This window comes from Aplysia californica, unplaced genomic scaffold (genome assembly GCF_000002075.1).
Source record: "Aplysia californica isolate F4 #8 unplaced genomic scaffold, AplCal3.0 scaffold00373, whole genome shotgun sequence".
Lineage (NCBI taxonomy): Eukaryota > Metazoa > Mollusca > Gastropoda > Aplysiida > Aplysiidae > Aplysia > Aplysia californica.
In genome coordinates, this window is record NW_004797643.1 from 334,540 (window position 1) to 352,228 (window position 17,689).

Here is a 17,689-nt window from a genome sequence, read left to right on the forward strand (position 1 = left end):
CTGTATTGTAATATTCATGTGGGCAGTGGATTATGATATCTTTTTATGCAGATGTTGATTTTCTATAAATGTAGGTCTGGATTCAGCAGGCTGATGGCTGAGAAGTATATAAATAGCCGTGGGTGGTTGGTAGGTGCTCTGGTGTGGTTTGCTTCTTCTTTCCTATGGAACATCTATCGTCCTTATCTCCCCGTCTTCTTTTTTATGTTTGTTACTCTCTTGTAACACCTCTAATCTTCTGATGCTCATATGACCTTATGCAGTTGCGAGCGCCGTAAAACCTCTACCAAAACTTTAAAAAAATAGCCGTGACCTAAAATGATAAGATATATTTGACAATATCTGTACATTTTGAGTCCTCAAGTGCATGTTTTAGTGGGGTCTGGTTGGAGAGCTTCACATTGTCTCAAGTAGGTCACTATTCTTCTTCCTTTTTTTTTTTTTTTTTTTTTTTGTCTGTCTGTCTTGTCTTACTTTTTTTTGGCCTCAGATGACCGTTATTGTGTGGATGCACTTCTCTGTTCTCAATCCAAGTGGCTGTTTTTGTGTACATGTACTTCTTTCCTCTAACAAACAAATGCCTTTTCTCATATATGTTGTGACCATACGCACGAAGGGTATCAGAATGTGAAGTGGATTTTCCTGTTTCTCAGACCCCATTGTGAAAGAACAAGGGCGAATGACGACTCTGCCTGGGCACACGTCACCCACTCCTGTTACTGCTGCCGGCCAGATCGGAGGTGAGTGAGGCTCATGCCAGGGGCTTCTCTGTGTGTGTGTGTTTGTTCCTAGGTTTGCAGCCAGGAAAATGTTCTGGTTCTCTGTGTATTGTAACGCAACTATTTCATTTTGCCTTTTTGTTTCTTTTTGTATCTTATTTCCGATGTTATAGTTTGACACTCATGGCGTGTGTGTATGCGTGATTTTTTTTTTGTGGGGGGGGGGGGGGGGGTACCACTTATTAGTGTGAGATTCAGTGCTAAGTCTCAGGATGGGTTTGGGAGGCTGAAAAATTTGAATATTGAAAAACAGGATCATTGCACAGACGGCAAATCCAACTGTGCGTATTCACTTTTAAAAATTGAGAATTGAAGGTCAGAAGTGTTTGCAACAGTTTCCTGGAGAAGTGTTGTGTTTGTTTGTCCATGCCTTTCTCTAGCGATGTAAATGCTTGTTGTGTGTCTGGCTGAAAATTTTAACAGTGCTGAGGTTGTAATTTTTGGACCATTCGGGATCGGAGTTAGTTGTGCTCTGAGTATAGATGGGATTATCTGGAACGAATGTAAATGGAACTTGGCAACCAATTGGAAGATAGGTCAAACTTACTATGTGCAAGCGTACAGTATAGATAGACTCTTGCATTCTGAGAAATTGCAATGGTTGTGTTTTCTGGTTTTTAAAGATTCTCTGTATGTAGTACATCTTACGCACCAACTTAACATTCCCACTTTGTGGACTGGGGTGTCTGTGGACTGTCTGCCCACCCTGAGAAGAGGCCATTCATGTTGAGGATAGGAGGGTACTAGGAGTTTTCATGAGACTGGAAAGACCTAACTGCCCTGTGACCGTGTAATTCCGATAGGGTTCACGTTGCCCATTCCCCGCCACCAATGGCTACTGGCTAAGGTTTTCGACTCTTTCATGAGGTATTGGCCAAGTGGAAAAGCCATTGGATCGTCACGTCCTGGGTCGTTGTGCCTTTACTGAGAGGTTTCACGGCCAGAAAGCAAGTCAGGCATTCTGCTCAGTCCATCCCCTGCACCCAGTCACTCTCAAACTGGCTGGTACCTTCTCAGCCACAGAGGGTGTGTTGATGAAAGTAGTAGAGGTGTTAGGCAGAATAGACACCCACTCAAGGGAGAGTAGGGGTGTGTTAGTGAGGAGCATAGCGTCTACCACGCATCGGTGGGTTCTGCCTCCTGCACCTTGTGGGGCCACACCTGCTCCCATCGTGTTGTTTTAACCCCTCTAGGAAACGGGGGGGGTTGGTTTGTTGGCGCCAACAACTCGCCATTCGCCAGAGCCGTGTCAGTGAGGACAGGGACCACCACGGGCAGGTACGGTTGGCTGGATTGGGAGAAGCTGTTTGAGACGCTTAGGCATTTCTCAATATTTAAATGAGACCCATCACCAGTCCTTGATCCCCAACATTCCCACCTATCTGTCGATAAAAGACAAACCTAGAAGCTGGGTTTGGCGTCATGTGATTGGCTGCCTAAAAATAGATAGTCCAAGCTAGGGTAAGTTTTTGGGGGTTTTTTTTTGGCCATACTTTGTGTTAACCCTAACAGCCCCAGTTGTGTACTATTCCCTCACGAGTTCTCCCTTCCCAGCCCCGTCACGTATGTTTAGTTAACCCTTAGGGGGCCGTCCACCTCAAAGACATTTAAGTATGTTGGCAGTAGTCTATCCAGCTGTGAGTGACAAATATTCTTCATGTTGCCTTCTAACTAAAACTTCAAACCAAAGCAGTATAGACATTTTTTTTAGATATCACCCAAAAAAACCCAGCTGCAAACATGTAGTACTGGCTGAATGTGAGAGTGAATGGCTTCAGTATTGCTTGGGTCAGAGGGAAGACTAAAAATAGCCCACAGCTGTATGGCTTGAATTTGAGAGGGATGACCTCAGCACAGCATTGATCCTTCTAATGCCAACATTGTAATATTTGTGCAACAGGTGGGGTAAAATCCAGTTGATTTTGCACTGTGTCGAAAACTTATGAAGTTTTGTAATGTTTGAACCTGCCACACAAGCCTGTGCCCTCCCCCAATCAATGGCAGTTCAAATGAAGTTGCTCGGTTAAACAAATGTCAAGCAAATATTAGTCTCCAAGTTCAAAATTAATGGAGACATTGAAGAATTGAGAGCAGAACTAGATTCTGCACTGAATATCACATTAAGTTGCCTAGTTTCATTCATATTCTCAAATTTTTAGTAGACTCATCAAGTTTTCTCACTAAATTCAACAAGAAGCAGCACCCTTTTCGGATGAATTTTTGAATAAAAAGAGAAAACCGAATAAATTGTGCCTTTAAAAAAATATTTAATCAACTGATTTTATTATAACAAAATCTATGGTACAAAGTACAAAGAGCATGTTTAAACAATTTCAGTAAAAGTGAATTTTTTCTTTGTCATTGCTTCTTTTTACTTGTGGCATATCTGTTGTTGTGCATAGCAAGGAGTGTTTGACGCACTCAGATATTTTGAGATATTGAGGAAAACTGGAAGTTTCTAATTTCCCAGCTTCAAGTGACTATATTTTTGGATGCTAAGCAGCTAGACTAAAACTTGTTTGTTCTCATCCACATATGGTCCTTGGACGAAATCAATAGTGTTATATTGTCAAAGTGCAACTTGTGTCTCATTGTGTCACGGCACTACGCATTTAGCTCTTTCCCCCACGGCGTCACTTTTCGCCCGATTCTGTTACTTTTAGTTCGCATGACTCAGCAGCCCGCCGGAGCTCCCCGGCTCGGGGTCACGGGGTTAATGAGCCCTGGGGCGACTTTGCCAGTGTCGGTCGGGAAGTTAGCATTTTTGACTATGTTTAAAACGATATAACTTCTTCCCCATCCCACACAGCAAACCATTACGCGGATGTACTGAAAGCTCAATGTCTTGAGATTTATTCTGCGTTAGAATGGTTAGTTTCTGTGCCTTAGTTTTTGTTCTAGACAAGTGTTTGTTGCGTACCCAATTTGTCCTATTTTAGTTACAAAGTTATGAATAAATGATTGTTATTTTAAAAAAGGCACGACAGATCTCTCCAAATTCTGTGTTAAACTGACTACGAATATCATGTCTTTTACCATGAGAAATCTTAAATCTGCGGTAGTAGTAATAGTCAAGTTATAAGAGAAGAAAGATGCACATCTGCATATTTTAACTAAAGACGATCAGCGTTAGCTTTTATTTTACTATTAAACAAGAGAAAGTTACTCTGCGTTTGTTCATGAATCATGCTGTGTCTGTGGCAGCCTGCATACAACTAAAAATATATAATATAAGCGATTTAAAAAACCACAAAACCGTGTAAATACATGGGTAGAGATAAACTTCTAGTATGGAATAAAAATAATGACAGCTAAAACATTCATTCTTAGTTTTTGTGTAGGAAATATGCGCGGACACAATTATGAATGTAAAGAAATCAGTCACATTGTCAGTTATTGCAAATGGTCATAGAAACGGTAAAAAAAGCTGGAAAAGTCTGCTGCTGATTCAGCGTCCCTGAAAAGCTAGAAATTATTCTTATAACCCAATTACGAGAAGTCATCCTTATTATTCAGTCAACTTACAAAACCTAGACTTAGCGTTTTAAGAAAAGTAAGCAATTTCTGGAGTGTAATAGATACTGTTCGTGTATTAGATCTACGTTGAAGATATATTCTAGCACTAAAATCGATTTGTACTTTTCATTGAGAAACTTCATGATAACTTTTATAAACTTTCGAGAAAATATGCGAATATTCAAGATTATATATTAGACGCATAAAGTTGTATTTGGAGGAATTACTTCATAGCGAATTGTGTGCCCGATGGATAAAGTTGCAAAATTACAGCCTTATAAAATAAGCGCAGATACCATCTTTTCTGAGTATCTGCACTAATGTTATGTCGTTCATATTCCAAAAGTTCGACAGATTTTGACGATGCGTTTTTTTAATATTGATTTTTATTCATTCACGCTAGTCCCAAAAAAATTACAATTTAGCATTGCCGACTCCAGCGCGTCTAACGAAATAACCAGACAAGTTACAACGTCCGTTCTTTTTTGAGTCTCAAGAGCAGAAATGCGTGCTTTGGGTGCACTAAATGAGAATTACCATAAATACAAGGATACACCTTAAATTGTACGTTGAAAAGTACCAAAAATTAAGTCGGCCCAGACAGAGCGGCGACAGGGATCTGACCGACGTGATAAGGCGCCCGGCGGGGAACCCCCCGCGGCAACTAAAATTCCACTGCCGGTGCGCCGTGCCCCGTCTGTTAGGTGGGTGGTTGGAGGGTGCTACTGCAAGGTCCTACCCCTTCACTTTCCCTCTATTGTTTCTGTCTGTCTTTTCTTACGTTTTTCCCAGCACTAAATGACCACTATTGTGTGGATGTGCTTCTCTTAACTCTAACAAAGAAAACCCGTCTGTTTGTGGAACTGAAAACCATACTGTCTGATACTGATAGAATCATTGGAATGTTTTGAAAGCTGTTATGTAATCAGGTTTTTAGGGTGGTTGATGTGTGCTCTAGTGTCGTTTGCTCCTTCTTTTGTATAAAACATCTATATTGTCCTTCTGTCGACTCCTTCTCTTTTTGTGTTTGTTACTTTCTTGTAGCACCTCTAATTCTAATCTCTGGCACTTACATGATGTAATTGTGTTGTTAGTGCCATACAATTTAGACATGTCGTGACCTGCTTGCTGTAGAAAAATATTGTTTAAAAAAACAACTAATTGTTTTTCATGGTTTTAGTGACAGTTTCAAGTACTAGTCTGGTTTTGCCTTTTGTTGTTTTGGCCAGTGGAGAGTCTTTTGTTACCCTCCTATTATTGTAATGGTTAGTTTGAAGAGGGTGTCTATTTTTTGTCACTTTCACATTGTGGTCCAGTTTGTTTGAGAATGATTCTGTTACCCTCTCGTTGTTACATCCAGTTGAGAGAACCTCTTTTGTCACCCAGCAACGGTTACGACCAGTTTTTGCAGAATGTTTTTGTTGCCCTTTCATTGTTACAGCTAGTTGAGAGTCTTGTTGCCCACGCATTTTTACTTTTTGTTGAGAGTGTTTATTTCTGTTACACTCTATATTTTACTACTTTTACTACATTAAACTGAAGATGCTTCAACTTTGTATCAGTAAAAAAGGTGAAAGGGTGGTGGTGGAGAAGGAGATTTGAGTAAAGTGACTTCTTCTTTTTATCTTTGTCTACTTGTTTCCATCATTGGAGCATGCAGCCGCCATGTTTTGTATTAATCTTTTGTTTATTTTTGTTGTGCCGTTTATTTGATTAGTTGTTGAGTCGTTGATGGGTAGTGTTCACTCTACACTGCATTTTTTTCGGGTGTGACTTAAATTTTAAAAAAACGAAAAGATTCACAAATTCAGGTGTGTGAAATTTTAAACAGGGCGCTGTTGCATTGGAACATGTGACATTGAGCTACTCGAATCGTAAATTCAAAACTGGCAGAAGCAAATAAAAAGCACCAAAAAAAAAAAAAAAAAAAAAGCGCATGAAAAAAATAGTGGGGGTGTACAGAAATGACCTGCTTTGTGACAATAATGCTTTTCTTTCATTTGTTTTTGCTGCTGTCTCAGATGATGAGAAAGCTAATGGTGTCAAAAGTGGAGAGGCTCTAGAAGATGGAGGAGGTGCGTGACCTTTGAGGGGCTGGTGGTCTCGTCCTCTCCCCCTTTTCTCTATGCGTGTATGTGTGGTGTGTGTGTGTGTGTGTGTGTGTCTTGAGCTGTGGAGTCATAGAGAATGAGATTGTGTGTTGCACAATGAGTGGACGTGGTAGCTCTCTCTCATAGCTCTGTGCTGTCAGGTTTTCCTCCCCCCTTCCCCCAACCACCATCACCGTCTCTCATCCCCCTGCCCCAGCCCTTGTGATAAGACCATATTGAGCTAGTCTGTTGGTCTGTCTGGATATGGTTTGACTGTCTTTCCTCGGTCACGGTCTGCTTGGTAGTGCTGAGGCTTTGCTTTGTCTTTTCTGTGTGGGCTGGAGTTGTGCTTGACTTGTGAAGTTGTCTGGGAAACCTGCAGCCACACTGTTGGCTACTGCTGTCAGTGTGCCGGGTTACGGTTTCTATTTTGTTCTCAGGGGGCAGCCACATTCGCTGTCATCACAGAACGCACACGGGACGTAGAGTGCACTCAGATGGCCATACAACGCAAAGGACACAAAGTGTAGATCAATAGAACACATACGACATAGAGTGCACTCTATGGTGGCAATACAACATCAGTGTAGATGTGTAGATCAATAGAACACATACGATGCACTCTATGGTGGCAATACAACATCAGTGTAGATGTGTAGATCAATAGAACACATACGACATAGAGTGCACTCTATGGTGGCAATACAACATCAGTGTAGATGTGTAGATCAATAGAACACATACGATGCACTCTATGGTGGCAATACAACATCAGTGTAGATGTGTAGATCAAATAGAGTACACACCAGTACAACACACACACACTATGGTCTGTAGTGTGGGAGCAGTGCCTCACACAGTGTTTACGTCATCATCATAGGACACACAACACACACACACACACACACCGTGGGTGGTTGGCGGGTGCTCTGGTGTGGTTTGCTCCTTCTCTCCTATCGAACATCTATCGTCCTGATCTCTCCTCCTTTTTTGTTTTTGTTACTCTCTAGTAACACCTCTAATCTTCTGCACTTATATGACCTTATTGTGTTGCAAGTGCCGTAAAACTTTCACAAAAAGGAAAAACACACACACAGGGCCTACATTGTTACATTATCACAGAACAAACACACGCACACATTAGACACAGTGCCTACTGACTGAACTGTTGCTTTGCTAAGTTTGTTCTTTTCATTAATCTATTTTAGTTTTGAAATGCCTCAATATTTTTAACTTTACTCACAACCTGTGAGTGGAATAACATTTGGATTGTTTATTTGGTATCGGCGGGAGATTCAACACCATGGCCTGTTTGTTTATATATTTTTATAGAATACTTGCTGGGATGTTGGTCTTTTTTTCTTTTTTTCTTAGTAGTATGGGCTGACAGCTTTGGTTGTTTGGTTTTGAGAAAACAGATGTTTCAAAGAGAATTGTTTGTTCAGGTTGTTCCTACGTTGGAGAAGTGCTTTTGGTTGATCCGAGATTTTTGTGTCCAGGTTTACCTAGAGGACAATGCCTTTTTCATTTTCAGATGTGAACTGGGATTCACAACAGAAAGCCTGAGGATGTTTTGGGTGAAGATTTTTTTGCCTTTCCGAGTTACCTTTATTTTTGGTTGCTTACCGGCTGTCCGGCCGTGTGTTCCCTTTGATGGGTTTGGTCGGCTTGTCTGGTTTACTTGAGCCTCACATTTTGCTTTTACACAGCTGCTTTGTTGACAGTTTGACGCCTCGTCTACTCCGTTAACGTATATGTCTTTGTTTCTGCCCTGGCTGCCTGAGACTTTTTTCCCCTCTACTCTAGATCCTCCTCAGTCTCCTCTTCTTCTCCTTCTCCATATCCTCCTCTTCCTCCCTCCCCTGGATGATGTAGTAGTTTAGTGAGCCACAGGGTTGTGCCTCTATTGCTGTGTGTGTTTGTTGCCTCATGGCTTAATGTGCTATCATATGAATGTGTGTGTATGTGCATGTGTATAAATGTGTGTGAGTGTGCGTGCCTGTGTCTCCCCAGATCCTCATGTTGTCTCCATGTCCTCAGCCTTGTGTTTCATGCTTTCCTTTGCCGTACTCATCTACAGGTGCGAATGCTTGATAGTAGTAGAAAGTGGATGCTTTAGAGCGATCTTTAAAAACTCTTTAGAGATGGGATGGATGCATATTTTCATCATCAGGAGGCTAAAGACAATGTTGTGGCACATTTAGAACCACCAAGCACAAATCAAAAGCATAGATTTGCTTATTTCATAGTAGTTATGCTGTTGTCTGTCTTCATATGAGAAGTTTAAAATAAAGTAAACAAAGTGGGAAAAATGAGCACACATAAGGAAATGCTGCAAACCTTCAAGCTTTGTCGATTAACTAGAATGTTTGTCCTCTGAGTAAGAGAATGAAATTTGCTACGTTTGTTTGGAGGATGTGTATAAATTATAATAAAATGCTAATCATTGTAGTGTACAGGAACAATAGACTGGCTTCAGTGGTTTAGTGGTTAGGCACCACACTTTTGTTGTATGCAAAAGTGAGCTCGATTCTCATTTTGGGAGAATTTGATTGAGCATCTCAGTCTTTTTGCCGGGCATATCACTCTCGTATCATGTTGGCTCTGACAGGCAGGGTGGAAGCAGCTTGCCTTGTTAATTAATAATGATCTAAAATGTGGTTATGGGCAGTGTAGAAAACGGATTTACAATTATTACAATGACAGAAACAATAGAATGGATTGTGCTGGACATTCCATTGTGTTTGAGAAGGAGTGACTGATCTGAAGCATGGTGCAGTTTATTACGCTATTTGAGTCCCACTCTCACCTGGCGACCCACGGTGGAGTTTTTGTCACAGACCAGTGTCACCCTCTAGTTCAAAATACACCTACATTTTGAGACTTGATTAAACATTGGACAACGTGGCCAGTTCTCAATATTAAAATTTACATGTCACAAAAATACGGGTTGGCTGCTTGTGTCTGCATGGATTTGGGAAGATTCTACTTTGTAATTTTGTTTATGTTCTACGCATTGTTTGGTGTTCTTTGAGTTAAACTTTGTTGTTACTTTGGTTTTAGTGAGATGAAAATTGTGTTTGTTTGTGAGGTGTTGTGTGGTGTTCCTGCTCTCACAAGTGGCTGAATGTTTTCTGTTTGGGCATCGCTGGCTAGGTCTGAGTGGCTTTTGTCTGTCGGTGACTGCATGCATGGTTGTTTCCATGCTTCTGCGTGTATATGTGATGTGTATCAGTGTATCTATGTGTTTGTGAATGCATCATGTTTACTTGTCCATTAATTTGTTATGAATGTGTTGTCTTCTTTCCCACATTCCTTCCTTGTATAATCTAGATATTTTTTCAAATGTCAGAAGCAGGTACTGGTATGTTATTTTTGTGGGTGGTTTGGGCATGGTGTGGTATAGTTTACTCCTTCTTTCCTATAAATATTTGTCCTTATCTCTCCTCCTTCTGTTTTGTTTGTTACTCTCTCTCTTGTAACACTTCTAATCTTCAGCACTTATATGACCTTATTGTGGTGTTGCAGGTGCTGTAAAACTCTTACTAAAAAACTAAATCTTCTTTTCATTTATGTTACACTCTAGTAACACTTCTAATCTGTAGCAATTATTTGAGGTCTTTGTGTTGCAAGTGCTGTAAAACTCTTAACTAAAATGAAACTACAAGCTGGATGGTGAGTGTCTGTGAGTGTAGTGTCCAGAAACAATGGGACACATGTCTGGGAGATTGGAGGGTGCTCTGGTGTGGTTTGCTATTTCTTTCCCATCAAACATCTGTCAATCCCACCACTGACTGAAGTGTCTTCAGGCCATTCCCAAAGAGGGGACATTTCTCGTTCATGCACAGTAGAATTGTAAATGGGCTGATTCATCAATGTCATGCTCATAACTGTGCCTGATCTACAACAGGGAGCTGCTGCTTTTTCTTTCCTAATCCTTACTATTGTCATTTTTCCTCTACTTCTTTTGTATGATTGTCACACTATTGTGACCCACTATTTCCGAGGTGCCTTGATAGTCGAAGCAGACTTTGTGCTGTTGAAGTTAGAGAGGTGAGCAGAGTAAGTCTGATTCCCTGTAAGGACTTCTCTGTTGACATCCACCCATTGGCGCTCATACGACCTTATGCAGTTGCGAGCGCCGTAAAACCTCTACTAAAACTAAAAACTAAAAACATCTGTCGTCCTTATCTCTCCCTTTTTGTGTCTCTTACTCTCTTGTAACATCTCTAATTTTCGACACTTCTAAGACCTTATTGTGTTGCAAGTGCCGTAAAACTCTTACCAAAACTAAAACATGACATATGACTACAATTTACAATACAGAAACTGTATATTCAGACCTGCCACTCATCCCGATTTAGTCGGGATATCCCGATTTTTTGCCCCAAATCTCAAGCATCCCGATTTTCCCGATTTCGATCGCGTGTATCCCGATTTTTTGTCCCAGTCCGCTGTTGTGCCGGATTTTTCTAAAAACGTACTCTGCCTTCTCCTTTATCGCGGGAAGCACCCGATGAACTTTTTGTCAGTAGGAACTCGAGCACTATTTCCCGAAATATCGATGCCGCATTTAGTAGTTGACTCGCCCCAAGTTGTGTGTGATCTTTGCTTGCCCACACTCAGAATTCTCCAATGATAGCCTGGTAACTGTTACAATTTAGGACTTAAAAATAACCGATAGTATTCGTACTTCCGCTGCTACTTTCAAAACAAGCCTTGTCCGAGGTCTGGTAACTGCGCGTTCTCACCAAACACTCAGACGAGCGGCAGTCTTTCTAACCCTTACACAACTACATGTAACTGCGCTGACAAGACAAACATACGGCCGTTGTCGTTGCTTTAGTCTGAACGCATTATGAGGGATAAGAGATTTGTTGGTACAATTGGTCGGTCGGCCCCCGTCGTTATCCAAGAATACTAGAAGTAGAACGACTGTCGCTCATCTGAGAGTTTTGTGTGAACGCGCAGTTAGTCGGACCCGTTAATAAAATTGTTTCAATCGCGCATTCGCGTCACGTGACATGACATCGCCGTGTGAGTTCTGCGTGTCGGGGACCGTCCGTTGACGGGTCAACTTAAGTTCATGTATTTCGGGACTTATTGGTTTGGGGGGGGGGGGGGGTATAGACACTTGGACGAGGAGTGCTTGACGTGATTCTTCAGGATTTACAAAAAATAATGATACCGTTAACTCGTGCGCGCGCGCGCACGCAGACAAACAAAGACACCCAGAGGGCATAGGCCAAGTAATTTATGGACACCCCTGGAAAAATTTTAAGTCAGCTTTGGCAGTCACCTTTGTGATTTGCTGTTGATCCCGATTTTTTTCACCAAATCCCGATTTTTTCTCCCTGAGATCCTGATTTTGAGGTTTCATAGAGTGGCAGGTCTGTTATTATTGGAGGTTGTGCAAGAATGTGTGTTACTTCATCTGTTATCCATATGTAGTTGAAGCTCAGTTGTCATTTGAGGCTTGGTTTTCAAGGGCAACAGTTCAAAGCTGCAACCAGCTACAGTTGCTGTATGCGTTAGGGAACAGAGGCTGTGTTGTGGGACTGGTGGTCTCTCAATGTTTGGCCTGTTTTTGCTTTGTGTTATACCAGGGGCGTTCAAGAAGTCCTTACTTACCTTGACTGAAGGAATTGTTGTGCAATACTGAAATTTGGAGAATGTGATTTCTATTTTTCTGGAATGCGTGCATGAGGAAATTTGGGCAAATCCAATGAGTTTTGAGAGTTTGAGAGCATTTGTTGTAGTCAACATTGTTCTAAGTTGAATACCAAACAATAATGCTTCCTGCTTAATGACAATGCTTCAGTGCACAGAGCGGTGAAGACAACTCCGACCACAAAGAAGTGTGGGTACAAGATGCTCCCCCACCCACCCTATTCATCGGGTATATTACCCTCTGGATTATCCTTTTCCAAAATGTGAAAATGTCCTCAGATTCTCAGAGAGTGATAAAGATATTATATCTGCAGTGGAGGAATGGATTCAGTCCCCCATCCGAGGTCATATTATTATGCTCAAGGACTTTCGAATTTGAAACAGAGATAGCAAAAGTTTCTGTATTTACAGTTTGGCTATTTAGAGAAGTAGCATTTTGAGTGTGAAATTTCGACTTACTAGCTTGCTTTTTTCATAGTTCGGGTTATGTTTAGACCTGTTGAACGGCCCTCGTATATTTTGTTCTTCTTAGATGCTGACATGTTGTACAAGTCTTTTGTTATTTAGTTGTTTCTTGATATTTTCACACAGAACTTTATCAGTGTCTGTAATGAAGCGGTTAGGCGCTTCACCACCGCACACTGTAGACCCGAGTTCAGTTTCCGAGGGGGAAAAATTTAAATCAAGTGTTTTTGGTCCTTCTGCCAAATCTGCTGGGATGTTGTCTATCTTCAGACCCTCTGCCCTGGTTAGCCCTAACTAGCAGGGGCAGAAGTCTGTCTTATGAATTACCGGTATCTAAATTGTGTTAATGGGGGTGTAAGAACACCATTTTGAAAAAAAAAAACCATTCCCAAAATACTGGACCGTAAAACTTGCTTTCTTTTTGCCTTTTTGACAAGTGATGGATTCTAGGTGGTTGGCAGGTGCTCTGTGTATGGTTTGCTCCTTCTTTCCTATAAAAAATCTATCGTCATTATCTCTCCTCCTTTTTTGTTTGTTATTATCTTATAACACATTTAATCTTCGTCTAGTGCCATACCCTTGGGGCGGTGCCACTGACTGAAGTGTCTTTAGGCCATTCCCAAAGGGGGGGTATTTCTCATTCTATTGCACTGTAGAATTGTAAATGGGCTGATCCAACAATGTCATGCTCATAGCTGTGTGCGTGAACTACAACCGGGAACTGCTGCCTTTTCTTTCCTAATCCTTACTGTCATCATTTTCCTCTACTTTTGTTTGTATGTTAATCATACTCTTGTGACCCGTTATTTCCGGGGGGGGGGCCTTGATAGACGAAGCAGACTTAGTGCTGTTGAAGCTAGAGAGGTGAGCAGAGTAATTCTAATTCCCTGTAAGGACTTCTCTGTTGACATCCTCCCCTTGGCGCACATATGACCTTATGCAGTTGCGAGCACCGTAAAACCTCTACTAAAACAAACAAGCAAGTGCCGTAAAATTTACCAAAACAAAAACCTATTATTACCTCCTTGTTTTTGTTTTCTATATCCCCCCCCCCCCCCCCCCCCCAGTTACCATTGTTGTATGTGATGCAGTGGAGTATAACTGACCTTGACCTTCTTGTGTGCGTCCCCAGGCTCGTCAGTGACTAGTACGGTGGGCTCCTCCAGCTCCCCAGTGATGTCCTCCAACATGACCATCCCCAACAACGCCGCCAACCCCCAGAGCTAGACCACGGCCGCGCCGCACCGCCCGGCCCTCCTAGACCTCTCTACCCTGCCCTACACCTACGCCCACACAGACACACACTGTATACACACAGACACACATGCGTGCACACACACCCACAGACAGACCAGCATGGGAGGATCATGGGGCTGACAGATGAGGCACTTTGCCGACACCACGACACTTCCATCTCCTCTGGGTTTTTTTCTCAATTCATCTAATCTTTTTTCTCTCTTTCTCTCTCTTTTACTCTTTCTCTCTCTCGCTCACCACCTCCCTCTTGTTATCATCTCCTCAGAGAGAGAGGAAAAGTTGGGAGGAACAGTTCCACTATGTGTCTGATCTGATGATCATCCCTCATGTGTACATGATGATATGTAACATAGCTGTTTGACCATTACGTCTGTTCGCCATTCTCTCCATCCTCTTGTCACTTCGCATGGGTCAGTCATCCTTTACATCCATCTTCCTCTTGTTTTACATCCATCCTCCTCAGCACTTGTTTTCTTGTTAACCTCAGTCTCATCAGCTGCCTGCCTGTAGTGGGCAGTGTAAACATTGAACAGATTCCCATATATACAGACCAATGATTTTTGTGTCCTGCGACTTGGTCAGATGAAGTGAATAATTGAACAATTCATATCAGTGTCGAAGGGAGGTTGGTCAGGACAGATGGGTTAGGTGAACAATTTCTCAGACTGTGTGCCCACTAATGCGCGAACGCTGGCTTTGAGGTGGGGTGGGGAGGCTTGTTGGTTTATCTCTCGGAGCCTCTTGTGGTATTTGTCCTCGTTATTTATGGCATTAGCATTTTGTATTAGAACCTTGATCTAACCTAGCTCATGATCCAGAATTCTGTTAGTTGCTAAACCGCGGGCCACACGTATATTTGCAAAAGTGACAGCAAAATGTTGTCCAGGTATATGTTTGCAAGTTGTCAGTGGAGAGCGAGAGAGAAGGAAAGAGAGAGAGGGGCAGGCCATGGGTGAAGATGACGGCCTCATTGAATGATAGTGTGTTCTGGTGTCAGTGTGTGTGCGGATGTACCGGTGTGTTTGTGTGTACCAGGTGTGGTGATTGTAAGCGTGTGGCTGTAGTAGTAGCAGGTGTGGTGCTTGTCAGTGTTGGACAAGTGGATGACGGCGGTGCTGAGGCTGGCTTACTTTCTCCTGTATCATGTGGCAGTGATGTCTGACAGGTTCCTTTCTCCTGTCTCATGAGGCAGTGAGGGCATGAGGCTAGCCACCAGAAGTCTGTTGTTTGTGTGTGTGTGTTGGTGATGTGTAGTTAGGGAGAACAAATGTGTGTTGTGTTCTGGACCTCTTGGTGACGTGCCAGTATTATCAGAGTTTGTTTTGTTCACCATCATCTTTGTCCCATCACAGCTGTGGCACGCACCCATCACACTGCTGCATCATGCTTCATCCACACGCAGACACACACAAACACATACACACACTGAGTTGTAGCGTGAAATATTGCAATATATATGAAGATATACTCGCAAGCCGTGGAAGTGTTGTTTCATGTCAGCGTTGTTGTTTTCCGTGTGGGTGAGAAAGTGCTTTGAAGAAGGAAGGTTGGTCCTGAAAGAACTTGTGTCCTCCCGGTTGGTATTTTTCCAGTAGGTATGTTACCTTTAGTTCCTAGCTGCTTTGGAAACATGCCCCACAGTATGTTTTTGTCCTGTGTGTGGCTCGTTTACCTTGGGGCGGTAGCATCAGGTAGTCCATAGGTCCTGACCTCCCGGCTACACAGGACTGTCTACTCTGTTGTTTCAGCATACAAGACATTTAGTTTTTTTAGATCTCAGATGGATGGATACAAGAGAGCAGTGAGTTGTGCTGTATGTGCTGTGTTGTGTTGTTCTGCGTGTTGCATGTGGTGTGTAGCGGTGCTGACCTGGTTATCTCTCAGTCCTCCAGAGAATATCTTTGTTGTGGATGGTGGTAGTGTCAGGGGATGGTCCTGTGATGGTCTCTGTGCTGATTGTCTGGTGTTTGAGTCTCTTTCTTAGCTTGAGGACTATGAGGCCAGGGCTGACTGTGTGTGGCTTGATCTGGTGTCTCACGTTTTGTAAAGATGATTGTTGCAGGTTTTTGTCTTGAAATTCCCGAAACTAATCAATAAATATTAACGATCAATGCTTTGAGAATGCTGTTTTTCTTTCCTTTTTTTTTTTTTGGGTGAAAATTTGTGAAGAGGAATAGCGTGAATGAAGCTATATATTGGAATTTTGACAAAGTGTAGAAGTGTTGTGTCTTTGGGTATGAATGTTGTTCCAGTAAGATGAAAGCGTGAAGTGAAGCTCAGTGACATTTATTGACAACTCTAGTTGTGTGTGTGGGCAGCGTGTCTCTGGTGTTCCTGGGGGGAGAGCCGCACATGTCTTGTACAGATTCTGTGGCCTGTCTTGTCCGTCTGTCGGAGTGTGTGTGTGGCAGGCCCTGTGTTGGCTGTCCACGGCACAAGTTCAGGATCTAACAGCTGAGAGAGTGCGATCAGGCGGAGATCTCGGAACTTCCCTTTCAGCTGCTGACACCACCGAGTCGTCGTTCTTGTCAGTTTCTTGAGTGAATTCTCAGCTGGGAAATTGTGTCCTCCTTGTGCTGAATGAGCTTACTTAGTGTATGTTTATGTACAGATACTTTGCTTGAGTCGGAGGCTCACCGATTATTTATTTTAGTCTCATCATCTAATTCAGGTTGCAACTTACATTGGCAGCTTAGTGGAGGAGGTTACAGGATGTGCGTGCTTTGTCTCGGGTCGTGTCCTGGGGTGAAAGAACTGGCCATGGTTTTGTCTGCCACGAATTTGAGTTGCTCTGGAGAGACCTACAGTCAGTGCCACCAGGTGGCCCGCCAGTTTTTCTTCTTCTTCTTCTTCTACTCTTCGCCAATTGTGTTTCTTTGGCAATGATTACTCGTTCTCATTTGAATCAACTGGAAGAGGGAGATGTACTGACTGGTATCCCCCCCACGAGTGGCAGACTGAGACAATGTGTGTATTGTGAGATGCATTCTCTCCAAGATGAAGCTTTTATATCCACTCATCTGTATGATTTTCTTTTGTTTTAAAAGTTCATTACCGTACTCAGTAACCGTGAGATGTTCATTGAAGTCTGTATTATAATTTTATGTGTTTTGTGAAGTTTTGAGATGAAGGCACAACCATTAGCGTTTATATATATACAGTACCGTACGATGATGACGTTTGGATTACCCAGTAACATGCATGAAGGTTTATCACTCTGGAAGGGCACAACATAAGCTTTTCAACTGTGTTTCTTCCAGTTCCTTCTTCGAGGTTCTGCGTTTGCTAACTTTGTTCTAGGGCTAATAAATTATAAATAAAGCCACTTGTTGTGCTGGGGGGTAATCTGGGTTGTATTCCCCTCCCCCCTGCCCTGTTGTGTGCGTTATTTCCCCCTCATGTCTTGTGAGGACTGACCGAATGGTGGAAGCACATGTTTGTAGTTGACAAGTTTCAGTAGTGTGATAGGGATGCTAGGGAGAGCTGTGACGTGACTGAGGATTACGCCTTGTGCTCTGGACCACCTCCATCTCTCTCTTGTATTGTTTTCTTCTTTTTTTAAAAATAAAAAAACTAGGAGAGTGCTGCATTCAAAAGTGGCCGTGTTTCTGTATATGTGGTTATGTCACTTGTTACTCATGTCAATCTGCGTAATAAAAAGTACGAAAATATTACGTCTGATGTTGAGAGTTGCTTTGTGTGCCTTGTGCTGTTGTTTTTGTTGTGATCAATTTTCTTGTGTTATTCATTTACTTTTGTTTGAAACTTGCAGAAGGATACAGCTGGTGGTTGTAGTTTTAGGGTGTCTGTGGGACATCTTACCTAAGCTGGCAGGTTCATAACCGTAAGGTTTGGGGGCCGTGGGTGTTTGGCGGGCTCTCTGGTATGGTTTGCTCCTTCTTTCCTATCATC

The 17,689-nt window shown here is 42.4% G+C and overlaps 1 protein-coding gene across 4 annotated transcripts in view; it reads left to right on the forward strand.

Moving 5' to 3' along the window:
* LOC101853332 (casein kinase II subunit alpha) overlaps nucleotides 1-17,451 on the forward strand; it is a 50,547-nt gene extending 33,096 nt beyond the window's left edge. For 2 of the 4 annotated variants that reach the window (XM_005103461.3, XM_005103462.2), the window contains exons 12-13: nucleotides 654-740; nucleotides 13,653-17,451. In XM_005103461.3, the coding sequence (XP_005103518.1) occupies nucleotides 654-740; nucleotides 13,653-13,747 (182 nt within the window). In that variant the 3' untranslated portion in view covers nucleotides 13,748-17,451. Of the gene's footprint in view, nucleotides 1-653; nucleotides 741-6,316; nucleotides 6,371-7,919; nucleotides 7,963-13,652 lie in introns of all 4 variants that reach the window. The other 2 variants (XM_035971085.1, XM_005103463.3) reach the window with 2 other exon arrangements.
* The last annotated feature ends 238 nt before the right edge of the window (nucleotides 17,452-17,689 follow it).